The 26,383-nt window shown below is 39.8% G+C and overlaps 2 protein-coding genes across 2 annotated transcripts; one reads left to right on the top strand and one right to left on the bottom strand.

Moving 5' to 3' along the window:
- Positions 1-1,857: 1,857 nt before the first annotated feature.
- On the bottom strand, positions 1,858-18,738 carry POLR3G (RNA polymerase III subunit G). The gene is made up of 9 exons (XM_072860755.1): positions 18,540-18,738; positions 17,864-18,058; positions 15,703-15,831; positions 13,536-13,665; positions 9,337-9,399; positions 8,549-8,599; positions 5,050-5,117; positions 4,048-4,176; positions 1,858-3,584 (listed from the first exon to the last, which is right to left on the bottom strand). Exons 3-9 carry the CDS (start codon positions 15,820-15,822, stop codon positions 3,498-3,500), a joined length of 648 nt encoding a protein of 215 aa, XP_072716856.1. The 5' UTR covers positions 15,823-15,831; positions 17,864-18,058; positions 18,540-18,738; the 3' UTR covers positions 1,858-3,497.
- Positions 18,574-25,504, top strand: MBLAC2 (metallo-beta-lactamase domain containing 2). The gene is made up of 2 exons (XM_072860754.1): positions 18,574-19,113; positions 21,879-25,504. The coding sequence occupies exons 1-2, from the start codon at positions 18,669-18,671 to the stop codon at positions 22,262-22,264; spliced, it is 831 nt and encodes a 276-aa protein (XP_072716855.1). The 5' UTR covers positions 18,574-18,668; the 3' UTR covers positions 22,265-25,504.
- The last annotated feature ends 879 nt before the right edge of the window (positions 25,505-26,383 follow it).

Genomic DNA, 26,383 nt, shown 5'->3' with positions numbered 1-26,383 from the left:
ACTGAGCCTAGCATGGTTTTACTATTTTATTACGTAGCATATTTCATATAGCGTATTTTTAATATAGAGTTAACTTTATCAGAGGATACAGGAGGTCTCTTTCCAAGATTGTAGGACTCCCGGTACTGGTGATCGACAAGCATCAGCTGACTTGGCTTTCTGCAGGATGTAGGGATCTTTACTGTTTTTTCCACAGTACAACACAACTGGCAATGCATTGTCACAGGTCAGCCCTGAGTAAACAGGGTAACCACTCTGTATGGAACTTAAATCTGATTTAAGTTAAAATCTCTAAAGTTAGTCTTTTAGAAACTGACTTGTTTAAAAAAAAAAAAGAAAAAAAGCTGAGTGGTAAATCATGTTTTAGATTAAATACAACACATTGTTGATCAGGAAGTTGGTTTTAAATTTAAGTGCATATTGCACTGTTGGATCACTTAAAATGTAAATGCTTTAAATCTGCTATATTTTGGAGTATGTTGTCACAAATAGTCTTTGTATAACTATTTTATAAAGACTGAAAATATAACTTTGTAAAATAATCCTGAATGAGGATGCAAGTCTTATTTTAAATACTTCTGCTCCTCTGCTTTTAGAAGAACGTAAGTAATATACATAAAATAAAGATTTATTTTAGACTGCAGTGGAAATGGTCCATATAATGTATTCTTAGCTCTATATACTTTGCATGCTTTATTACAGAAGGCCAGTCTTGTATTTGTTTTGGCTAGGTTTTATGTATGATCTAAAATAAAAATCCTTGGCCAACAAGTATTTTGTTGGCAGTAGCTGCATATAGCATTCATATCCAGCATACCATAACTGGAGCCTTAACAGTTTATCCTGTGCACGTCCTGTAGAACTTGGAACTTTTCTGCATAAGGTTCTGAGAACTTGTTAGCTCTGTGAAACGAGGATTAAGAAATAGGCATGAAAAATTAAGGTAGGGATCAGTGAAGTTCTTAGATGGTGATCTCCCTACACACTGAAAGCAGTGCCTTCTTGTATGAAGTAGCAATGTTCTTCTGCTGTGCTGTTAAGATAGGATTTGAATATATGCCTGTCCAAACCCAAAGTTTGCTGACACCCAAAGAGTGGTCTAAGTTTTATCAGCATTATGGTCTTGCAATAAATTCTAAGCAATTGGGAAATTAGCTCATAAAAACAGCTGCACGTGTTACGCCTCTGGAACACCACAGTCCCATTTCATTTCAGAAGTGCCTTGGCACAGAGCTGTTTTCATTGCAGAACTCATTGTGTTCATAAGCGTTGGCCTTATTTGCCACTGTTAAACTAGTCCTAGAGGGTCCATCCTAAGGCTCGGCAGTTCCCTCTGGAGGACAGAGGTGACCATAGTTCACCTTTTAAAGGCTTCAAAAAGATGTGATTTCTGCCAGAGTAAGATTTCTCAACAGTACAGCAGGGAGGCAATTGTCTCTCCCATTAGCAGTATGATGAATGAAGAAAGTAATCGGTCCCCAAGAATTAGTGTCTGGTACAAAACAAGGTATTGTACCTGTTCAGGCAAGCCACAGCCTGTAACTAAATTGTAACTCGGGCAGTAATGCTTTTCCAGTGTTAATTCTCTAGTTCTGTCTTTGGCAAAAGCCATCTATTTGCATTCCTTGTGTGAGAGGCAAGGCATATCTTGCATAGAGGGAAGCAGCTAGTAGAAGATAATACTAATTATACTTGAGGCAAGCAAATTTGATTTTCAACATGCTTACCTTGTTCACAACATCTTCTGTCTTGTATATCACATGCAAGAAGCAGGCACACCTGTTAAAGAAACAACTGCTGGCATGTGTGATGTTAAAAGAAAATGATCAGACAGAATACATTTCCTGTGCAGTGCAGCAGAATGTTTATTAAACATTATTTGTATAGGTGTGAACACTTCAAAATAAAATTGGTATACCTCTGAGGTGTGACCTGCATAGCATTTTACTTTCATTTCCTTTACATCTGATATGAATTTTATCAGAACGCTTGAAGGCTACACCTTAAGGAACAAATTCTTACTGCATACAGAAGTTCATAGAATAAGGCAGTACTGTTTTCCAGTCAGCAGTGAGGTAAAGTACTGCTTGACAAAACGCCAAACTTGCAAACAAAGCTTCTGTACTTTCCTTTGCTGATAAAAGAATTGGTTTTGTTTTAAAACTGTTCTTTCATTAGACCTGATAACAGCACTAATTATCAGGAACAGAATGTTTTTAAAAAAGTAAAAAAACCCCAAACAAACAAAAAAACCAAACAAAAACCAAAACCTCTGATCAATAGTAATATAATGACACTGATCAATAATCGTTTGTATCATCAAAGGACAATGGGACACAGAGAATGCTCTGTCATTTCCTCAAGTTTCTGATCCCAGGAATAAGTTTTCTACACTTCAGCTGTTGGTTCTTAAATAAAATTAACATTTCCAAACATTCTGGTTTTGCTATTCTCAGAGTTCTTTTCTTGTTTTCCTAATTAAAACCTCATGCATCAAAATAACTTCACCACATTATTTTCCTACATTTTGGGGTTTTTTTTAATTGATTTGCTGTCTGTTAAGTTGCTGTCTGTAGGGAAGTAAATAAATGCATTAACAATTACATAGATAGCTATCATCTGCCATCTCACTTAACAGCTCTATGAGGTAGAAAAGTTAGTATCGCTTTAAGAGGCAGAGAAACTGAGGCGAAGGGACTGAAACTCTCGTCACTAATCTGTGTGCCACTGGTGAAAAAGTAGGATCCCATAATTTTTCAATCTTAAATTCTGCCATATATTCTTTCTAAATGAAATTACCCTTAATTATTACTTATGTTGATTCATAAAGGTAATGTAACACATTGTTAAATATTACAGTTCCTTCTTACCAAAATACTAAAAATAATGAGTTCTTTTAACTAGAATAATAGCTCTTCAAAATACTCTATGTTGTTTGTCCATATTATTAAGGTCCTTTCAAGTCAGTTTATATTAAAGTGCTTAGTGGTCATTTATTTTCAGTCACCTGAATTCAAAAGTTACATAAATTCCTTCAGAGAAGTCAGCTGCCAAATACAAGCAGCTAATGTCCATAAAGGCCATATCTCCTTTTTTTGCTGCAGTCATCAAGAATTTCACTATTATTTTCAAGATTTGACTGCTAAAGCATAGAACTGACTAGTGCAAATGCTTAGGCACAATTTTGATTAAAATGCATACATTCTTTTTCTGTGCAGAGGCAATACAATGGCATACAGCTTACTCCATCAGTAGGCATTCCAGAGAACCTTCAAAAGGCGCGTGTCTGCTAAACGTTTGGCAAAGGAACAGAGTAAAGGATCCCATATCCTGTTTTACAGCATAGTACAATTAAAATGAATTGTCCAACATGTTTTTGGAGAGTATACTTAAAACCAACAGAGCTAAAGCATTAGTTCTGTTGATACTCAGCCTACTTCCAGAACTCTACTTCAAGTAGTGTAAGGCTTGAGCAGCATACCGCCTAGGAACAATAGCTAATATGTTGCTTCATCCATATTGTCATCACTGCCAGCACCAAAGTCATCTCCATCTTCAAAATATGAAGAAATGTAGTCATTTTCCTAAAGAAAAGGAAAAAGCATCTATCACTGTATCTGTGGAGGAGACACTTTATGAAAGAAACATGCTTTAAACTGCACGTTATGAAACTGCAACAGGAGTTTTTTCTTTCCTTATTTCTTGGGAAAGAAAAAGGAAAATACTGTAATGAAGTTCTGTTATCTATGAAAGAAGAGGCGTCACTGTTTTAGTGATGAAAATGAATAATTGTATGTATTTGTGGCAGGACACATTCCTGCTTGCAAGATCTTTTTTTCAGAGCTCTTTGGGAGTAACAAATCTAAACCACCCACTTAAATTAACTACAACACAATGTAGTGCAACAAAGAAAACTAACGTAATAATGCCTCTCACTACAACTCTCGCCTAGCGTCGGAGAAGCTAGGGATATTTCTTTGGCTGACAGCCAACACTACTCAATGAGTGGCATCTGACTTCGTGTAAATGGGAAAAGCAAGATTATACCTCTTCATGCTCCTCTTCATCATATTCCTCTGGTTCTTCTGCTTCTTCATCATCTTCACCTTCTTTGTCTTTTGTTTTGTCTTTCTCATCTTCAGATTTTTCTTCTTCATCATCCTTCTTTTCCAACTCCTGTCACAAGGCAATTTCCTTTACAAGGTAATCCTGTGTTACAGCAACAGCATATCCTCCATGCTACTGAAGTGTTATGCAGCAGTTAACAGCAAGACAACTAGCATAACAGTGTTGTGCAAATCTTGTTTGTCAATATTTAAAACAACATGATGTGAAGTGCAAGAACTTCATAAGGACTTACTTGATCAAGCATTAGCCATCGGACTTGAAGTCTAAAAAAGTATGTCTTGTATGAGAAATTGAGATGATGATTTCCCTTTACCATCCACTGCTGGAATGATTGACAGTAGAAGGCCATGTCATACTTGATGAAACAGTACCACATGCTATAGATAATAACATATCTGCACCAAACAACTGATGGATCACCAAGAGAAAAAATAAAAGGCTGTTTCACCTTTAAGCTTCCCCTTCCCACACGCCTCCAAAACCGAGGTCACTTTCCTCCCAAGTTTCTCTTTCTGTATGCTTCTTCCTTCTCAGCTTATTAAATTGTTTAATTTCCAACATCAGTAGACTGGCAAAACAGCAATAGATTTGAAAGCTCTGGCACCACTTCCTCCTTCAATAAGCTCTAACAGTAGCTCTGCTGTTCGCAATTAGGCTACATCAGTACCGAGTGAAGAACAACTGGTCGTTGTGTTGAGAGTCAAACAGGAGCAAAAAAAATAGTTTCTCCACAGCCAGGCTCTATCCTTATCCTCTCCCTTGTGCTACCACATTGCAGAACAGTTGTCTGTCAGAGTCACAAGACCAGGCCAGAAAAAGGCTGCTCTGGTTATTCCATTTGGTACCAAAAAACATACTAAAGGTTTCGTTTTCCTTCAGCAATTTCTATTGTACAATTTAGAAAGAGTATGCACGTCTTACCTCAATTTTTTTCAACACATCCAGATTACTTTTAGGGTCAGAGCTTTTTGCCTTTTTTGGTTTTGCACCTGCGGAAATAAAATACATCACAATTATTTTTTTAATATGGAAGAACACAAATTATTTTCTTTTACTTGCCTTTAAGAGCTTACATCTTGAGAATGCCATGGAAATCCCATACTGTCTGTATTAAAATTACCTTACACTTTGAGCTACATCATTCCTGGAGGTGTAAATGCCCTATTTATCTAAGTGATGCCTATAGCGCCAGTCTGAAATTCACTTTGAACAGATAGTTGACCAAAGGTTTGGCCGAAGTATGATGTTCAGCTTCACAAAATACTTTTTCACCTACAAACTCACAGTATGTTAAGACACTAGAACAGAATCTCAATTGTTATTTTTCATTATCTTGAAAAGATAAAAAATCATTAATGTTACTAATTTATGCAACACATTAATGACAGCTGGGTGCTTCAGATAGACAGATAAAAAAAGGCAGACAGCAGAGTTGTTTAGCTCCAACACAGTAGGCATGGTTACTGCAGCTAGATGGCTTTTGGACCACAGTTGGCTCTCATCTAATGAGTCCATACTGCATACTCTCACCTCATCCCTTGATTCATAAACACTGTCTTTATCAAGTTACGCCCTATGATCCAATCTTATTATGATACTTAACTACATGGTGGAGCGAAGGTCAAAAATAGCATTCCATATACCCAGGTAAGAGCTACCTGAATGGCAGCACCCTAAACTAAGGGAATAGCTGCCCCAATTCCAGGATGAGGAGATGAGGACCAGTAGATAAGGAGAAACAAAGAGCTCCATTCTGAGAGGTGTTACAGCCTTTAGAGAGCTCTGTGAGACATCCCATTTCCATCATGTAACTGTCTTTCGATTCTCCTGCTATATTCAGCACGATCACATAAAACTTGCAACGTAGGGCTGTACCTACCACAGATCAGCTCTTCTCAGCCCCGTAAAACTGCCTGTGTAACGTGCCACGTTGGTGTAGCTACACAGCTTCTGATGAACAAGGCAGCTTCAGACAAGCTAGCTTATGTAACTTGCACCTTTTTTATGCCAGGCTGCACTAAGTGGTATCAGAAAGAAAAACAGTGTGCATTGATGGAGGGGATATCCCTTCTGTGGTTATGTAGACATCCAATGCAGTTATGTGTTTTATCTGGCCTAATACTTAAGGAAGCAGAACACTAAGAGCTGCTAAGAAGACAACTGTATTTTGTCAAAAGCATTTGTCATACATAGCATTCAGTTCATTTCAGTGTTTTGCCTAGGAAGGGGTTATGTGACAAAAGCACTGCACAGAGCTGAAGGGAGTCAAGCTGCTCTGCAATAACATATGAACAGTGTCAAAGCAAACACATCCAGAATGAAGTAGGCTTTTAAGGAAAACAAGTGGAAAGTGTGATTCAAAATTATCATTTCTGCACAACCCCCTGCAGGCTTTTAGAGATAATGACTATAGAACAAACAGCCTGGAAATGAAAACAGATATGCAAGATCTTTCCTTAAATGCTGGGTGTCTCTGGAGTTTATCATAAAATTAGAAACACTGAGCCATTGTTAGTAGAACTTCAAGCAAAATAGCTCCTTACGTCCATGTAGCTTTGAGGTGCAATGGAATACAATCAAATATTTCCAAATACTTGTTCTTGCCGTACTTGGGCATAAATGGAGCTGAACCCAGACAACGTTTTGGTTTTTTGTGGGTTTTTTTTTTTTGGGGGGGGGTGGGGGAGTTGGCAGGCACTGCTGGTATCTAGGGTACTGTGGTCTGCAGCCCAGGGGAAGTGTAGGAGGATGTGGAATTTTACCCAAAGTTTTGTCACTAAGAAGGCAGATGGTCAGGTCTTAGGTTAAAACATTCAGGGAAACCAGAAAGGGGGAGGGAGAGGTGTGTAAAAATGAAGCTTTCCCAGTACATATAACTGTAGTGATCCCAAAACCACTGCAGCAATCTACAAAGGTAGAATGATAGGAAGCCTGTTTGAATTTCGGTGCAGATTCTCTTGACTCCCTCACCTTTGTTACACTCGGTTATAAAGTGTCACCTAAGATGGCTGTCCTCAAAATACAACAAAGATATTTACCAGAGGGCTAATGTGTCACTGATCAGCTATTTACAAACCTCCTGAGTCATATGACTTTTCTATGGCCTCTGTATCATCAAGATTCCCAAAAAAAACTAAACCACATGATTTTTGCTTTTAGAGGAACCTATTTTTTTTATCCAATCAAATTCTGATGGTCAGATGAACTTTGCCACTACAGCTATGTAAGAAAATGTACTCTTAAGAGCAAACAGAGAAACTGGCACAAAAGAAAGTGGAAAAATCCCCCACAGTGAGCAGTGATTCTCTCTTTGTTTATGATAATCACAACATTATTGTAACAAGGAATAATAAATTGGCATTGATGATTTCATTGGATCTTGGGGAGCTAATTATTGCATATAGGTTTATAAAAGCCAATGCAGTTTCTTCTTTTGAAAAAAAAAGTAGGTATGTACTGGTTTCATCTTTAGAGATTTTGCAAATAGGTATTTAATTTTCAGTTGAATCTTGCAGTCTACCTTTAGTACCACGCTTCTCAATGACACTCTTAAAAGGAACAAAGCTTCCAGCTGAGCCAGTCTCCATGACTACTGCACATTCCCTTTTCTTTTTCTATTTTATCCTTGAACTGAAAAATGACACATGAAGGACTTAGAAAAAGAGAACAAGAAAGTAAACAATTATATGTAACAGACAGCTAGATACAGGAGGCCAAGTGTTATTTCACATCAACAGAGCAACAGACTTCTACAGAGAACTTAAAATAAGTCATGCATACTAGAGAACACTTTGAAAAACAAATACGTGTATGATGCTGCGTAATAAAAAAGTTTTTTCCTGTAAGAACAACCAATACCAGCTCCAACTGCTGTTGAAGGATCTGGTTCACAACTCTGCAGAAGAAAGCTGAAAATAAACAAAAAAAGTAAAACCAGGGAAAATAGAAAATAACCTACATTAAATCACATATAAAAGCCTTAAAAAAATGCAAAAGTCAACCAAATAATAAACAAGATAATTGAGAAACCCAAAATATAAAGAAAATCTGAATAGCCAGCTATTCATTGAATAGAAGAGGGGTGAGTGTTGACTAAAGATACAAACTTTCAAAACAAAAAGTTTTGTGGTTTTTTTAATCTTTCACTGTTACATATCTCATATGTTAATATGGTACATCAATGTGAAAGGCAGGAAAGGAAGATAAATCTGTTCCAGTAAGGTAAAACATCCTACTGAAGCAAAGCAAAAACCACAAAAGACAGGCAGACTAGTAAATTATTTAGAAAAAATCTGCCAAAAGCCCCGATTATTTGGACTAATTAACATTTCTACCATATTTTCTTCCCTAACCAGCTCCAGTATGTCTTCTACCACTCAACTAGTGTGTACTAAATGCTCCTTAAAAATGTATAATCTACCTTTTTTGGTCTTTTTCTTTGGCTTCATCTCTCTTGGGAGTCTTCTCCAATCTGTACAGAAAATAGCTTTAAGATATATGAGTGATGATTTACAGCAGTAATCCTCCCCCTGCCACCCACCAAGGAAAGGTAGGGACCCCTGTTGTGCTTGATCCTATTTACACGTATGCCTTAAGTGGTTTAGCACACAACAGTTTTATGGAATTCTAGCTGTACTTTAAATTGAGGAACTAGAACGAGGACTGGCATTTCACCCACTTAACAACAACTAGCACCTGCCCCAAAGAGACAAAGTTCAGCCTTTCCAGTGGCCCAAATGCCCTTCAATATACATTCGATAATTAAGTTTGCAGTAGTGAGCTACACAGGTATGGTTGTGGAAGTTTAATATTATAAAACCCAGCTACCTCTCGCTGAGACATCAGGTTGGGTTATTTTTAGTAAGATCAATGTTTGTTCCCAGTTCAAAACTGGGATCTGCATGGCAAGTAAAGAAGAAGGAAAGCTAGAGTGAGAGCTAAAGCTTGCGTTTTTTCTGCGAATCAGTTGTTTCAAGTGAGTAATAAATAAAATCAGATTTTTCCCCTTCTTTTCTCCTTTTTTGGACAAAACAATACTTCGCCTTGATCTGAAAACATGCAAAGGGCATAACCCTCAAAAGGAATATATGACTTGGTCAGGATTTGCACACTTTCTTATTGCTTGAAAAATAATGAATCGAAGATTTAAAAGAGCAGAAGATTTCACAGGTTAATAAAGAATTAGCCTTTGATAATCTCATATATTACCTGGGGTCCATGCTGCATGCTCCTTTTCACTGTCCTGGTACTTTTTACTGTACCTCTCAATTGCTATAGAGAAGGATACAAAGAGTTACTGAATTCAATTAATTAAAAAGGCAATCCAGACACTGTCCTTGATATTTTCCTGTAACTAAACATACAGTGTATTTTTTTTATCCCACATTGAACACTTTCTCGTGCTGCTGCCGAAGAGTTTAATGTCACTACTTTGAGCTGTTCTCATGATAATTCACAGCACTAATAATTTGCTGAGTACTTGCAAGACCTGGATTTTATATCCCCCCAAAAAAGGCAAAACCCCAGAATATTACTTTGCATTTTTGGGGTATCTCCTTTCAATCAAAACACTCCTCCCTCCGCCCTCCCCAAAAAAACCCAAACTGCAAAATTATTATAATTTATACTTCTATCCTCAGAAAGCATAAAAGCATAAAATGCAGGTATCGTCAGGGAAACAACGTTGAAACATCAAATGAACACCAACTCTTCTACTCTTCAACAGTTTCACAACCAAACCTTTGCGACAAAACCAGTCAGTGACATTGATCACCACTGTGCTAATCATAAAGAGTATCCAGAACTCCCAGGTCTCAGACATGTCTCAGACTGGTCATGATCAGTTCCCAAAGACTTTAAGTACTTCTGCAATGGCAAAACTTTGCAGCATAACAGAGATGTGTCCTCAACAGCAGCAGCATATTTTAGTCTATTTAACCTGTTTCCAGGCACAAGAACTGAACTGAGACAGGCACTGTAAATAATACAGTAGTTACACAGTGCAAGTACATCCATTTATACTGCAAAAAGCTTTCTTGTACAATCTCTAATGACAAAAGCAATATCAAAACTTCAGTATTTTTAAATCAGTCACATTTTTTCTTACCAAATTACCATGCCCAACTGCAAAAAACACGTAATGCAAAATTACTGATTCTGATTGCAGTAATAATTCATTACCCAAAACGGGATCATTTTTGTGGCTATTGTACAAAAAATGGTAACAAAGACAGACTGTGACCTTTACAGTCAGACTTCTAACATACTCACCAGAAAAAAGGAAGGGAGAAGGAAAACGTCAGAAATGAAGCTCAATTTTACACTTAGTTATGACAAGGGCAAGCAGAAGACCTACTTAAAACTGGGCAACAAAGAGATTGCATTTAAAATGACAGTGTCTCAAGGGGGATTTAATGTAGGTGGTCTTCACAGATGCTGTAGGAAACTCAGCACAGAGAGGGAAAGAAACTAGTAGTTTTGATTTCAGCTTGAGGCTCTTCAGTGAGGAACTAATTGCTGATGCCATCAGTAAAAAAATATGTCTGACTGACTCTCGCCACTTGCAGCAAATGAATTAATTCCAAACCACTGCCAAGGTGACAGTCACCCAGTCATAGCAGATATACCTACAGGAAAAATACAAATGATTCATAGCTTATGAAGAGAGGAAAGTAGAGAACTTACTACAGAATTAAGCCTGCTACTCACTCAAGTGTTGAAATGAATGATGAAAATCTATTCTACATGGCGTACTAATGCATCAAAATTGTCAGGTAGTATTAGACGTGGCTTTCATTTACTACCTGAATAATGAAAGAAAGATAGATAGCTATGTCCTAACTAATAAAAATGTTTCCCTTCTCACACTTCAAAGGACCATTTGGCTCACAGATGTTGTGCTGAGGGTAAACAATCCATTTGCTCTTGTAGCAAAGCCATTTTAAGAAGTTCCTGCCCACAGTCCCCCTCCTGCCTCTCTCTTATTCCTACCAGATGTTTTGATGAAATACAGGGGAGGAAAGGGCTGTAAACCAGATAACAGAAAGGGTCAGTTAAAAATAATCTACCTTGGGGGAAGAAAGTGATTTTCTTAAAGCTAGGCCACATAACGCAGTCCCAGACACAACTGCACACTGTGACTGAGATTAAAGCAAGCTTTTTAAGCTGCAGACCACCACTGATGTAATTATACCCCACCCCTAGGTGACGCATTTTTGTACAACTAAAGGTTTAGTAAAAAGTTACCTCAACTTACCAACTTACCCTTGGGGAGACAATGAGAACATCTGAAGCATTATTTGAGTTTATCAAGTGGCTGTCTACCTGCTTTCCCCGCAACTGCCAGTTTTTGTCGAAAAACAAGTCTTCAAAGCTGGCAGTTCTATTAAGGAGCACACTCAGCAACAGAGAGAGATCACTCCACCTCAAAAAGAAGGCCGCAGAAACAAAGACGATTTTGGGGTGAACAGTAAGAATGATCACGTGAGGCAAAGTTGGAAAAGAGAGATAATATGTTCTCATACGTTCTCATACAGTGGCTGGTTCCTTAGAAATAACCCTGACCGGTTCTCAGGCGCAGCAGTTTCCCTTTTTGTGCCTCAAACGGAAATAGCAAACTTCAAGCCTGACAAAGATCAAGAGCATGGCAAGCCTCTGGTGAGATGAGAATCCAAAGAGATTGAAATTTGTTTACTTGGAAGATGAAAGAGGACATGTGATAAAAAAGTAATTTGGAATTCTTCTACCATCATAAAGGGATCTAGAAATGAAGATCAGATCTGTTCTCCTTGCCTGATAACCAAGGTTTTACCTGGCCGCACCATCAGGGTCCACCCTGGGCCGTCAGCTTGTGCTGCACTACATCTGCCTGCTGCGTCCCGGTGACTGCTGAGCTCCAGCTGCAGGTCAGAGGAAATATTCTGCCTTTTGTGACCACAACGTCTGGTCGGCAGTGTGTTCACTGCTCATACTGCAGAGTCCTGCTCCGTTTTAAACAGTGCTTTAGTACAAGAACAAGTGGACAATCAATAAGGTGTGTTAATCAGTGTTACATTCAAAGACTAATAAAAAAAAATTGCACGCAGTCTCAAAAACCTCTAGAATTCACCACTACACCATGAACAAAAATTACCAAAAATTCAGAGGGGATTGGACTATGTACCTGTGTTGTATCTACATCATGAATATTCAGTCAGAAAATATTCTGATGGTTTTGGGGTGGAAATTAAACCTCACGTTTTAGAGTTCAAGTCAGCTCTCATTATTCAAAATCAGCACAAGACAGCAAAGAAAAGATTATCCAGTGTTTGGCCACTTTGGATTTCTTAAACATTTTTATAAAGCTTTTTAGCCACTGCCTATTGCATGGACTGAGCCTAGCGACTGACATATGTAGCATTTCCTAGTATGTTGTATTTCCTATTTTCCTGTAACAGCACTTACCATTTATACTATTTGGAACAAGCATAAAGGAGGATGATAGAACTAGGCAAAAATCACTAACAAAAAGGAGCACTCCTCACAGTAATAACCTCCTGTGACTGCTAGATTTAAAATACCCCCAGAGCAAGGTAACCAGACATTAAAGTCTTCCTACCCTGCTCCCCTTTCCTGCTTTCCCACTAGCTCAGTTTTCTGACCAGGAAGCTTGGATTTTAACAGTATAATGACATATGACAGGATGTCAAGTATAGCAGAGCATTTATTGTTATCAAACAATAACAAGCTGTTAATTTTTAATTACATGTTAGCAAAAGACATTCTTAGGTCAAACAGAGTAAGATCAAGGTTTGGCTTCTAATTCAGCTCTGCTTCTGATGCAAACCTCAGTAAATCACTTATCCTCACCCCAATCTTTGTATTTCAGGTGACTTGCCAGTAATACTTACCGATCTTTCCTGAATGGACATAGGGAAAAAAAATTAGTACCTTTTAGAATGTCCAGCTATTAAATATAACATTGATTACTTTAAGTATGTCTTTGCACTATTAAAATGGAAGCTGAATTTCAACACTCGTATTTACTACAGATTTCTTTGCTCCAATGCAAAATTTTTAGGGTATTTTAACATGTAGAAATGCCTTTTTCACTTGTATTAGTTAGCATATAATTGAAAAGACTGCGTATAGTTGGTCTAAATGTTTCTTACTGTATATCAAATGGAACAGGTGTTTGATACCTCTCTTTTTCACACAGTAGTTGCTTTCCAGTTACAGCACTTGTAGGTATGACCTACAACTTCAATAGCTGTAAAAGCAGAAAAATTCCCTATTATCTTGAGCTGCCAATTTTTATTCCTCATTATCAGTACAAAATACCTCTTCAAGACATGCATTTCACTGCATCATCCTTCACAGAATAATAACTACTGAAGATATAAATAAAAATAAAAAGCACACAAACAAACCTTCACGATCTTCTTCTACTGCCAAAAAATACGGCATTTTTTTCATAGTTCCTCTAAGATCTTGTTTTAAGGCCAACATGTAATCTTCATCTTCTCCTGTTTTCAGAGGCACTGGCTTATTGTCTGTACTCTGTACAAATTATGTTTATTATTTATAAGGTCTTAATATCCATCAAAACTATGCATTATGCTACTTTGCAAGTATACTTTATTGCATTCTGACATGCATGACTGTTTACAACTAAATTTATACCTTTTATGACTTCGCTGTATCTTTCTGCAAAAATATATCAAGAAATCTAGGGAAAAATAGTATTAAAACTGTGAAATAGTCATTCATAGTCATGTTAAGCTCTTAATTGCCAAAAGCAGTTTTTCACACCAGCGTAACTTACTCAGAAACCATTGCTTCTCTCTTCAGTCAGAGTAGCGCTGGCCTTAACCTCTTTTAAAACAGTGTTTTAACTACACTAAGTATGATTACTCTGAATAACATGGACACCCTTTCCATGACTGTTGTCACAGACACAGGTTGTATTGTCATACAACCAGGTAGCACACAGGCCCTCACACAATTCAGTTTCTGTCAACTGAATTTAAATGAATTGTTAAGGTTTGGAATTTTGGGGGGTTTTTTTGAACTATGAATCTTGAAACTGGGAAAGACAAATAAGCGAAAACAGTTTTAAAAATATTCAGAAAACTAGGGCTAGAGACAGAATCACAGAATAGACGTTGTTTCTCTCACACGACAGATGGTGCACAGTCTTCCTACCTGAGTGGTAGGCTGCAAAGCACAGAGTGCTATCAGAAGTCCCAGAGCTGGATCATGAAAGGAGCTTGCTGCTTCCAGCTATATTTGCTAGCTGGCCAGCATTTTAAATCCCTAATGTTGCTGATGGTAAGCTGATGCTCCTTAAGTGGGTTTCTAATTGCATTTACAGGAAATTAGTAAGAACTCAAAAAGTGGCTATTAGAAATACATAATAGCAACAATTCACTGCTTAAAATAATTTCAGTGTAAGTCAGTCAACAACTGTAATACACTTTTGGTCACTGTCCAATCATTACACCTAACTCTTGAAATTTTTATCGATACTAGTTATGCCACTGGGTTAACTTTGATTTGTTTGAATGGCACTAGCTTTTCCTTGAAAAGTTTAACTTCATTCCGAAACTTTGTTCACAGAAGGAAGAAAGCATCTTTAACTTCTCCATCGTATACACTAGATATACCGGGGCTTGTAATTCTCCTACAAGGCTGACCCACTGCTGACTGTAACTGCAGAAGCTGTAGTTCACACATAATTCAGTCTCCTTGTGCTATCAAGCAGACTGCAACATTCACATTAGGAACAGTTACAGACGGCAGTTACTTAGTATCAATGAAATCACACAACTCAATTGTAAAGGTGGACTAAGAGGATGTATAACATCTGGTTCAGTAAGTCAAAACGTTGGGTGAAATAACTATTCAGAGAAATCTCAACATAGCACCGATTATTTACCAAACTTGCAAGTTCTGTATCATAACTTGTGAGATTGAGAAAAATTTCATGCACCTTGATCAAATCTTGACACAACTGGAAAGTCCTCTTATATAGAACTGCAACATTGTTAAGGCTACTTTTCAGCCTCAAAATTGTCCGAGCTTCCCTGCACAGCAAAACTCAGTCAGAAAATGCTCCTTCTTCCGCTTTAATTTTCAAATGCATCCCAAATGCCAAATCTCAGCTTCCTTAGCTACACAAAATACCTTTCAGTGATTTTCAAATTCCGGCTACTGAGGTACAAGACAATAATCCAAAATCTTTTACGTTTGCATCAACAGTAAATTTCTAAAATCAGCAAATCAGCTTCAAAGACTAGTGTAACTTCATTTCAAACAAATTTAGATATCCCGTGTTTCCGTTACTGTAATGTCCAGAAAACCAAATCACGATGAGGACTTTAACAAACCAACACCTTGCAAGCAATCTAGTTAAACAGAGGATACAACAGTTCGCAAAGGGACAGGAAGTAATAATAAGAAAAACAATTATTTATATTAAATGCTTCAAAATTTACCTCAAGTGCTTAGGGTTGTTCATATATTTCATTACATTATGTAAACAGAACACTGAATACACTTTACCTGAACGCAGAGAGTGTGCTCTAAGGTACTTACAGGAAATGACGGTGGAGGCTTACACACGACATCAGGTAGAGCTGCGCCTTTAGCAAAGCCAATAGCCTCAATGTTGAAGGTAAACGTAGCACGTCCTCTTCCTCTACCTGACCCAGCCATCTGGAGTTACTGAAAATATCACAGATTTTTAAAGATTTATTTTTGTTACATGTATCAAACGCATGTGTGTATTACCTATAAAATTAATGTTGAACAAAGATTACAGTAATTTTAAAACTACTCTCAAAGATAATTTTAAACATAAAGTGTTTTAATGCCCACCTGAGGTTCTTCCACATACCATAAATTTGGTACATGCCTAAAATCAACTCTGTTCCCTCAGTTCTGCTAGCCACCTCTGCATGCCTGAAATTACCTCCTAACCTAGGAAATTTAAATATTCTTCTTCTAAACCTTAGATACACTGACTTGAGTTCAATCAGGGTAGAAGAACCAGAAACAAGATAAGATAAAAATAATAATAATTAAAAAATAAAGTTCAAGGACCCTGAACTTTCTGTGAATACATTTTGCAATTTCTGAACTTTTCGCTGAAAAACAGTTTGTGTTTGTCACTCATGGCTCATTTGTCTTTCAGATTATTTTTTTTCCTTTATCTCTGTAACTAGTTTTGGATACTGATAAAGAACCAAAAGCAAAGAGGTTCAAAGTAAAAGCATCAAAGGACTTTTCTTCACCACAGCGGTCTCTGCTCCACTCCAGCATATCGGCAAGCTAACTGCTGATAAAAAGTGGTTGTTTCTAACTAAAATATTTCACCAAGGATATAAAAGAAAAATAGCCTGCAAAACTACCTTTACAGTCACATCTCACCACCTTCACTGTTACGCCAATCTCCACCTCAGGACCGTATGACCCATCAGTTGGCAAGTAAAGCAAAATGTGAGAAATACATGTTTTGCAGGGGAAGATGTCAAGAAATGGGACCCAAGTGAAGCCTGGCTGAAGCAACGTGCTACTGCTCACTCCCCAAGACCATGTAAAGATCAATTCAAGGCCCCAGCCCAGAAATCCCATGTGCTGTTTACCATTAATGGCAAGGTTACTGTATTGGACCCTGCTTATTAAGAATTTGCCTGTTCCAGACTTACTGCTGTACCTGTATCATCACTATTCCCACCATTAGTGTGCAGGTGAGATAAGTTCAAACAGGAAATAAGAAACAGACTAATAACTACACCTTCTCATACACTTGTCTAAAATAACAAGGAATGCCAGAGAGAATTATGAGTAGGAGCAAAGAAATGCATACTTAAGATTAAGATCTTTTAAGATTCCCCCAAACAGAAGCAATGGCCTTTTTATTAAATACCAGTGAAAACCAGGTTGATGCAAGTATTTTCCTACGTATTTTCAGGAGGAATAAGCTCTGCTTGGATAAAACAAAATCACATTATATATTTCCACAGCACTCAGCAGCACAGAAAACTGTCTAAAAATAACCAGAAAGACCTAAATAAATCATTTTAAGGAAGACAACAAAGCAAAATCTAAGCCTGAGCATTTAATTAACTGGAAATTAAAAAAAAAAAGAAAGAAAAAAATAGCAAACTCATTTGAAAACAGGATGAAAACCAAGATGTGAGCCTGGCAGAATAGAGAAAGATGAAAGATAAGTAAAGCCCCAAATATGAGCAATTATATAATCTAGGTGTGAAAAAAAGGGAACCAACAACAGAAGAAAACCAAAAAAAAAAAACTTAAAGGAGATGTCCAGCTAGGAAGGAGAGGCACACTGTTTGCACTAAATATAGTGACTATAAAGATCTATTTTTAAAATGCTGTTTTAAAATTAATTCTCAGTACGATTTTCTTGAAATAGCGCATTAGTCTGATGAGAAGTAACAAGCTTTAAAAAAGCAGTTTTTCAACTCTGCAGTTTTACTGAAACTCGTGATTTTGTCAAGCATACCATACACTGACAGATGACTGGAGAAATCATGAAGGAAAAGCTGAGGTGTAGAACTAAGTCACTGAGCCTGACAAAGTTATCACGACAACTCGTGTTTTGGCTGCCACGAGGGATGCCTAATGGCGCACCGGATGCATTTTTGTCTTCACGGGTAGTTTGTGTGTCATTTACTCTATAAATGAGAAGGCGAATTTCAAATTTAAGCTTTTCAAATTCCTTCAAAACTACCTACGCCGTTGCTCGGGCCGTCAGTCGGGGAAGGCTGCAGAGGCCTTCGGGAGGGAAAGGCCTGTGGAAACGCGGTCCCCACCGGCGGCGAGGCGGCCGGTGCGATGGCGGCGGGCGTGAGGAGGCTCAGGGCTCGGGCGAGCTCTCGTTATCGCACGTTTCCCTCAGAAAAAAACTCTCGACTGTGTTCGGACCCTTGATTTTCAGAGGCAGGTGCAATCAGTGGAAGGGAAGAGCAGATAAAAGAGAAAGGACTGAGATTTGAACACCGAGACTTTGGTTGGGTTTTTTTTCCCCACCTGATGCCCCTGAAGGCAAAAGGGTGACAATATTTGTCACGACGGCCACAAGCCCCCGCCATGTGAGAATACACACCCTCGGCTCCTCCCTTGCCCTTTCCCGCTCCCTCTCCCCGCGCTTTCCCTCCGCCGCACCGCCACTCCCGCCCCAAGCCGCCGGGCACCCCCGGAGGGTCCCGCCGCTCCCCGCACCACCCGGGCTTTACGGCTTTACTTCCCCCTCCGCTCGGGTCTCGGCCGCCTCCCCCGGGCAGCGCCCGGCCCTGTCACGACAGGGGAGCGGGCTCAACCCCTCCGCCCCCTCACGCACCGGCTGAGCCCCGCCGGCTCCCTCAGGGCTCCCGCGCCCGCCCCTCAGGCCTCCCCCGCCGGCTCACCCGCCCGCCGCCGCGCTCCGCCCGCGCCTGCCGCAGTGGGCCGGGCCCGGGGCCGCCCCTCCCGCCGCCGCCGCCGCCGCCGCCGCGGCGCTGAGGGGGGCTTCGTCGTCGGGGAGCGGCGGCCGGGCGATGTCGGCCCTGGAGTGGTTCGCGCACAAGCCCCTGGGCGGCGGCATCTTCTGGATCCAGGAGCGCTTCTACGAGTCGGGCAACCGGGCCAACATCTGGCTGGTGCGGGGCTCGCAGCGGGACGTGGTGATCGACGCGGGGCTGGGGCTGCGCAGCCTGCCCGACTACCTGCGGGCCGCCGGGCTGCTGGCGCCGGCGGAGGGGGCCGGTCCGCGGCCGCTGCTGGCCGTCGCCACCCACGTCCACTTCGACCACTCGGGCGGGCTGCAGCACTTCGAGGAGGTGGCGGTGCACAGCGCCGAGGCCGCGGCCCTGCTGCGCGGCGACAACTACGAGGCCGTCACCTGGCTGTCGGACCGGGAGGTGGCGCGGCCGCCGCGGCCCGGCTGGCGGGCACGGCACTTCCGCGTCCCGCCCGTGCGGCCCACCCGCCTGCTGCAGGAGGGTAAGGGCGGCCGGGGGCCCGGGCTCGGCTTCTCCCTCTGAGTCCGTATTTGCGTTAATGCCTGAGCTGACGTAATTTAAGGAAGCGTTTTGGTTATTCTGAAGCCTGGGTCGCAGAGTAGCGCCTTTCTTGCCTCTGTTCTCGCACGGCTTTATGCAGCTCCTCTTAGGATAGCTCAGCCGCTCTTTTTTCACTGACGTTCAGTCTCCGCAACCCACTTTGCAGAATCTACAAGCCACCCGCAGTCCTCAACGTGGGACGAAAAAGATAGGTAGTGGGTTAACCTCTTGTCTCTACCGGTCCTGAAAGTACTGACAGGAACCGAGAAAGGTGCATGAAGTACCCTGTGCTGGCCCAATCTGTTTGCCTGTTGATGCACAATTTTTTCCCTTGGAATGAGAATCGCTCAACAGTAATTTGAGTGACTGACTAATTGAGCACTCCAGGTTTAGCCTTAGGCTTCTAACAGTATGTCACCGTGTCAGTCAGTTCTGGCATTCAGTGACCCTTATTATGTATAAACTGTCAAGGCATAGCAGTGTAAACAAAGCAATTTATTGAAATACGTACTGCGAAGAATACGGATTTTGTTTTACAGAATTTACGTAAATGTAACATTTACAGAAGTGGCTTGTCACAGGTAAAAAAACACTGTTTAGTCTCCCATAGGTAAAAATTACTAGGTTATTTTGGCAACAAACAACCTAACTGTACAGTATGGTGCAGCAGAAGTTAAAGGGTGGCTGTCTGACAGGGAGGTGACACCTTTTGCAGGGGACTTAGTCTCTTTGTGGCTGTATTAGGCCATCCCACACAGGTGCTTGGAAAAGCAGAACTGAACTTACTTAAGACTTCAGAGGAGATCTGATGTGACATTTAACTATAGTCAATCAACAGAAGTTTAAGCTGTTTTTTTCTTTCTTGAAAATTATTTTAAAAGTAATCTTGTAAAAGAACAAGCAGACTCGCTGTCAAAGTAACATCAAAGTTTCCAAGATAACGTTCATTGGGACATACTGTGTGGAAGTGGCATGTCATCTCAGTGCTGTGGGTGAGGATATCCAGTAATGCTGAAAATACAGAATGTGGCAGGGGCAATATTCTGTTAAAATCCAAAGCCGCAGCTTTTACTTGTACATTGCCTGCTTCATTTCTTGAGTTTGGTTTTTGCATTACCTTAATCCTACCAGATCTTTCAAGCACCTTTTGTTATTTTGGCTATTCTAGCTAAAATTGCATTTACTTGTATTGTGCCTTACCATTTTACAGTTTTCCTAGTCACTGGTATCTTTTAAGACTCACAGTTTCCTTCAGCTGTCCCAGCCCTTTTTTTTTCTTAATTTCTGTGCATTTCTTCTTTAAATTTTGGATGCCATATTCTGCTTCTTTGTACTCTTCTCAGTGCCAGGAGCAGTTTGAAACCGACTGGAACACTTGGCTCCGTTAACTTCACCATCTCCACTGTTGTTTCATTCACCGATGCAGGCATTTTCTGCACAGTCTTCTCAATAGTCAAGTCTATTTCTTTCTCCTACCAAGGCTTCTCAACATTTTCCTGACAGAGAATTTGGCTAAAAATTCTCCCTGATGATTTTGAAACTAGCTGCTTCTGTGGACATAGGGGTCCATTTCCGTGTTAGGTACAGCGTGGTCAGGTGTTAGCTGTTCAGTGCTTTCCAGACTCTCTTCTAGCATTTTCAGTAATCCTTTTCAGTGGAGTACCAAAGCGCATTGGGTCCTGTCACGAAAGAGCTGCCTTTCAAGGGTTAAGTACCTTTAGGTTTGCTGAGTCTTGAGTAAATTCGTGGCATGCCCCTCTCTCTAGTGTGAGATAGATCTGTAACTTTCAGATTTCTAATACAGTAGAGGTTTGGTGCCTTTTTCTTGTTCTCCTTGGAACTTGAAATGCATATTACAGTTTTAAGCATCGTTTTAGGATGGCACTGGATGTTACTTATTTTAGAATTGTTTCATATAGTTGTTAAGCAGCTGCTTCTGAGAAGGTTGCTTATATGTTGGTCATCTTTCCCTATACAGCCCTAAAGTTCACATATTTACCACCTGTAAATTAATGGGGTTTGCACATTTATAATTAAGGTGGCATTACAATTCCAAAATCAACAGCAGACTTGCTTGGCCTGTTCTCCATCCCTAGACTGACTTTCTGCTGAAAGTACCAGTTCAGTGGCTAGTACAATGAAAAGGCATTCACATTTAAGCTGGCAAAAAAATGACCTAATGTTAAGAAAGTTCTATTTTTATATATCTGATTGAATGAGATGAAGAAAGTGTGTGGAGGCCAGTCTTGATTCTCCTCCAGCAATTTATGTTCTGTCATTTTGCCTTTCAAAAGTAACAGCAGTGGAATTCTAGGCGAATTAAGTGAGGGTAAAATTATAATAAATTGTGAAACACTTACTTTGTAAACTTTCAAAGGAGACCCAGCTTAGATGTGTTCTGTTTGCTTCCTGTTTTATTTCTCTGTCACATTTCTTTTCACGTTGTTTACTTTATTAGCATGGGAATAGATTTCATTAATACAGCCCACGCCTGTGTTAACTATTACTATTATTGGCAAATACCCTGATGTCAAGTGTATCCTTCAGATGCCTCTGTGGCATTCACCAAGAAAATAAATGTCCCACTCCCATTGTTGTGGACATACAGTATGTACAGACTCTCAGGGTATGGGTAGGTCGTACTCTTTGTGGTGTTTAATATACATGATAAATGCACACATTTTCCTGTAACACATTTGTTTGCAGGGGATGTCATCAGCCTTGGAGACCGACAGCTTACTGTCATGCACATGCCTGGCCACTCGAGAGGTAGTATTTGCTTACACGACAAAGACCGGAAGATTTTGTTCAGCGGAGACGTGGTGTACGACGGATCCATGATTGACTGGCTTCCGTACAGCAGAATAAGTGACTACGTTGCAAGCTGCCAGCGCCTCATGGAGTTAGTGGACAGAGGTCTGGTGGAGAAGGTACTGCCTGGGCACTTTAACATCTTTGGGGCAGAAACGCTGTATCGTTTAGCTTCCAACTACATTTCGCAAGCTGGAGTTTGTCACAAGGTTTCTACTTGTGCCATGAGATCCATTGCAAGCATAGCACTTCGTATTACAAATTCGAGAGTCACTTCGTAGTGACAGTGCATTTTGTGTGATCTGTTTCCTGTTGGAAAACCAAATGGCTTGTGAAAGTGTTGATACAAGCAAAAGCAGCATGCATTAGTAAAGAGCTGGCAAATTGATTCAGATGAGCTGCAAAAATTCTCCCTATTTTTGCCTACTTTATTCCTATTTTTATAAAAAAATCTGTGAGCTAGCAGCTTTAGCCAAAGCTACCATTTTTCTTTCTATTTTTTCAGGGCATGTTTGCATATGTATCATGATTGAAATACATTGTTTTGTTTTTGTTATGATTCTGACATGCTTATATGCCAAAATGAGAGGCTTTACGTTCATGCCTGAAGCCCTGTTGATGTAGCACTAGGTTTGTCACTATTCACTCAACTCCTGCTCAGGTTTTGGCCTAACACAGCTCGTGCTAAGACCTGGTGTGTGCTGGGAGCAGCGCGATTAGGTCGAAACGAGAACAGCACCTGCGCAGGACTCGGTGGGCAGAAGGAGGTAAGGGCCATTCTGCAGCCGTTGTCACCTGCTGCGCGGTGTCTGCTGCACCCATCATCGCCTGCATCTTCGCAAAGTAGCTGTCTGGCAGTTTCTTTAGAATCCACTAACGTATGGAAATGCTATAGACCAAACTTCCAAGCTGGAAGGTATAGATTCATCAGCTTACCCAAAAAGCTTTTGAATCGCATCCAACAGCAGATGGACTGTTGAGGCTTTCATGCTTCCCGGTGTGGTGCAGGGGATGGCTGCACCATGACAGAGGAGCAGGAATGAGCACTCTCACCGTCGGCTGGGGAACTGTTTTGCTTATAGGTGTGCGAGCTAGGAACTAAGAGAATTTGTGAACTAATGAATTAATGTGTTAAACTAGTCTGTACAGAGTGGATTGAGCCCTTGCTTGATGTGTTTTGTTTTTTCTGACGAGCTCATAAAATCAATTTTCTTTACAGTTGTTCTGTAAATTTGAGAAAACTGGACTGTGACCAGCTTAAAGATTTTGTTTGTGTTGAAGAGTATTTTTATGTGACTGGATTGTAACTCGGTTGTTAATGCTCTGTGGTAGGGGAAGGATGGAGGTTTTAATATGACCTTGCCTTACTGCAGGTGCTGGATTAAACAGCCGGTACACTTGCTACTACAAAGTGAATGTAACTTGAACTGCTTACTGTTTGCTTTGCTTATGAGGTGTTTGCTGCGTATGGTTTTTATGAAAAGTGCATTGCATTTGACTCTGTTCCAAAAAACGTTGAATACATTGAGAAATGCTAAATGACATTGTAACTTGCTTATGAAAATTGAATGTGTGATATTTAAAAGCTGTTGAAATGGTTAAAGTTTGTGTAATTATTCTAACTATATATATATATTTAACTTTTTTAAAAGGACACTGTCTGATGTTATTTTTGTATATAGACATATATACTTTCCTAAAAAGAGTGCAAATGTTTTTCCCAAGTTTTAGTGGAGTTTAACCGTATTTGTTTGGCTTTCACTTTATGGGGAAGCTTTTTTCCCTCCTCTTATCACACCCAACAGAAACGGAGCCCAAAGTTTGGGCTCTGTCTAAGGCATAGGAGAGTGGAAATTGATAGCCTTCTTAATAGGTATAAATTCTGGTGAAAAAAAAGAGTTGCACAATAAAAAGCATCTCTGTCTGAAAATTATGAAAGAGAGTATCTTATGTAATACTTTTCCCCTTTCACAGATCACTGCACTCCTGCCTTTACTATTTGAATATATTCTTCACCGGGATTTGTACTGATAGGTTGTGACGTGCCTAGTTCTTGTTAGCAGTGCCTATCTCCAAGCTGAAGCAAAACTGTGAGCGGACAGAACAGGTATAGCAATGCAGCACTTGAAAGAGCTGTTATCACTCGGATATCATAGCCTCTTTTTTGGAGAAATCCAAGTACATCAGTGCATAGCATGAGAAGCTTTTAAGCACTGGGTAGACTTCTGTCATAAATTAAGCTAAGAGCTTTTTATCTTGGCCTCATTTGGCCAGAGGAAGAAGTACAGGTGAGGCTGGGAAGTGGAAAAGCCAAAAAAGCCAGTGAAGAGGCCCAGGACAAACTCCACAGTGTGGCTTTCCTTTTTAGCCTGCTGACGCATGCTGCTATTTATGTAACAGTCCAGATACCGTTCTTGATAGGCAAGGGTTCACAGTGGGCAATCTGAGGTGGCAAGCGGGAGAGTCAGAATGGCTGAAGAAATGCATAGCACTGAAGCTTACACCAGTGATCCAGATGAAGCCATGGTGTCACCAGTTACCCAACAGTAATTGGTTGAATTCCTTCAAAGTGGCCATCTGTGGCACAAAACCAGTAGTAGTCTTGCTTTATGCTTTGTGAAGGTTGTAGGAGCACTGGTGATAACCCCGTGCAGTAACACGGAGAGACAGACCTCTCTGTCACAAAGCCTGCCATATGTATGCCAGTTGCTAAAATTTTGCAGATGTTCATTAAGATAAGTGAGATCACGTTGAATGAGCATTTTGGTTATACTGCTATCGGTTGTTTATTTGATCCAATACTAGAAGCCCTGTAGCCAGATTTTACTGTACTGTAAAAGAGAAGGCTCACAGGCATGCCAATTAAAAAGGAAAGATACCCTCCATCACTTGTGTTTAAATCTGTGCTCAGTATCGGCTACAAGATCCTTAAATGTCCAGATCACTGTCAAAATGCCCTGTTAAGCCATGCTTAAGTCCATTAAGTGTACGTCGATAACAGCAATTGCCTGGGTTTTTTTCCTTGACCAAAATATAGGGGATAATTTCCTAGCTCAGAACTGAGCTTTACATGAACATAGCCCAAAATGGGGCGTGTTAGTAAACTGCTGCTATAATCCAGTTGAAAGTAGTTTTTGAGGGTCTTGAAATTATTTTTGTATTGTAAGAAATTCATTACTAGGTAAATGATACATCTTAAGTATAAACAACTGGCTCTGACTATTTTTGTTAAGAATTACCAAGTTTTAGTCATAAGAGTTTGACAGTGTCCCTTTAACACTACTTGGACTAAATATTTAAAACATGCATTGTAAGCTTAAATATTGCAACATCTTGGGCATTTAGAACTGTGTTGATTTATCTGTAAAATCTAAATGTATGTTAATGCAGTTTTCAGTAGACTGGGGAATTGACAAAAAAATCAGCCGGGAAGTTTTGCTCTGTAATCTGTCAAGACTTTTGTGATGTTAAACAACAGTTTACACAGTAAAAAAAAATTTTATCATAGGTAATCGTAATAAAAAATGTTATAATCCTACACAGTCCAGTCATAATTTCTAGTGTTTTTTAAGAGAAGCACTTTTTCATTCTAAATGGAGTGTAAAATCTTTAGAAGTTGCTAGCAGTGTTTTTTATTCTTCTGAGCAAGAGACTGCATTAGAAACGTTTATGGATCATAGACAGATGCTTCAAAGCTTGTATAAAACCATGAGTGGGTACTTCTTAAAAAAACCCCACCACATTTTAACACAAATCAGAATTAGGTTTTCAATGGAATTTGCACACAGAAAACATGTATGTGATGAAAGTATATATTTGGGGGTCAGTTTCAGTTGGTGGTGACCTTTCCACACAAGACAGTAGCTAATGACAGCTGTTTACTGTACTTGAAGCAAAAATGGTCACATAGCTTTTGTTCAGCACGTAACTGGAGCTTGAAATAATGCCTAGCATACTTGCTGTCTAGTTCCTGATGAAAGGTAAGACTCTGTATTAACAGATAAACTGTAGAAGTTTCATGGAAATTAGTCCTTGAATAAAGAAAGCAGCTGCTGTCACAAAAACCAGCAGCAAAGAAATGTGCCTGTATAAAGCCAAGAATAAATGAGGCAAGTGAAATGCCCCAGTTCATTTAAAGATGAAGATATGCTTCCTTCCAGACAACTGATAAGTGGACTTCAGGGATATGTGGTTGTCCAATTAATATGATGCATTTGTTTTCCTCCCAGGAGTTCCAGGGTCAAGGTGTAGTCTTCAAGTCAACCACTTTGCATATTGGCACAAACACAATCTTGTTTTCAAAACTACTTTACCCTGTTAAATTTTGAATTTTATGGGGTGATGACAACAGAATTTGAAGGCAAATATAGGTAGAAATAAGATGATTTTATGAGGGAAAT

The sequence above is a fragment of the Ciconia boyciana genome, chromosome 4, assembly GCF_034638445.1.
Source record: "Ciconia boyciana chromosome 4, ASM3463844v1, whole genome shotgun sequence".
NCBI lineage: Eukaryota > Metazoa > Chordata > Aves > Ciconiiformes > Ciconiidae > Ciconia > Ciconia boyciana.
Note: the sequence above shows the minus strand (reverse complement) of the source record. Positions and strands in the feature narration are given on the sequence as shown.

Bases quoted from the DNA above. Each gene is read 5' to 3' on its own strand.
- POLR3G (XM_072860755.1), bottom strand. From the start codon at position 15,822: ATGGCTGGGTCAGGTAGAGGAAGAGGACGTGCTACGTTTACCTTCAAC. The intron at 4,177-5,049 runs GTAAGACGTGCA...GCCTTGTGACAG, and splicing joins ATGTGTTGAAAAAAATTGAG to GAGTTGGAAAAGAAGGATGA. The intron at 3,585-4,047 runs GTATAATCTTGC...CCTTTTCTTTAG, and splicing joins ATGAAGAGGAGCATGAAGAG to GAAAATGACTACATTTCTTC.
- MBLAC2 (XM_072860754.1), top strand. From the start codon at position 18,669: ATGTCGGCCCTGGAGTGGTTCGCGCACAAGCCCCTGGGCGGCGGCATC. The intron at 19,114-21,878 runs GTAAGGGCGGCC...ATTTGTTTGCAG, and splicing joins CACCCGCCTGCTGCAGGAGG to GGGATGTCATCAGCCTTGGA.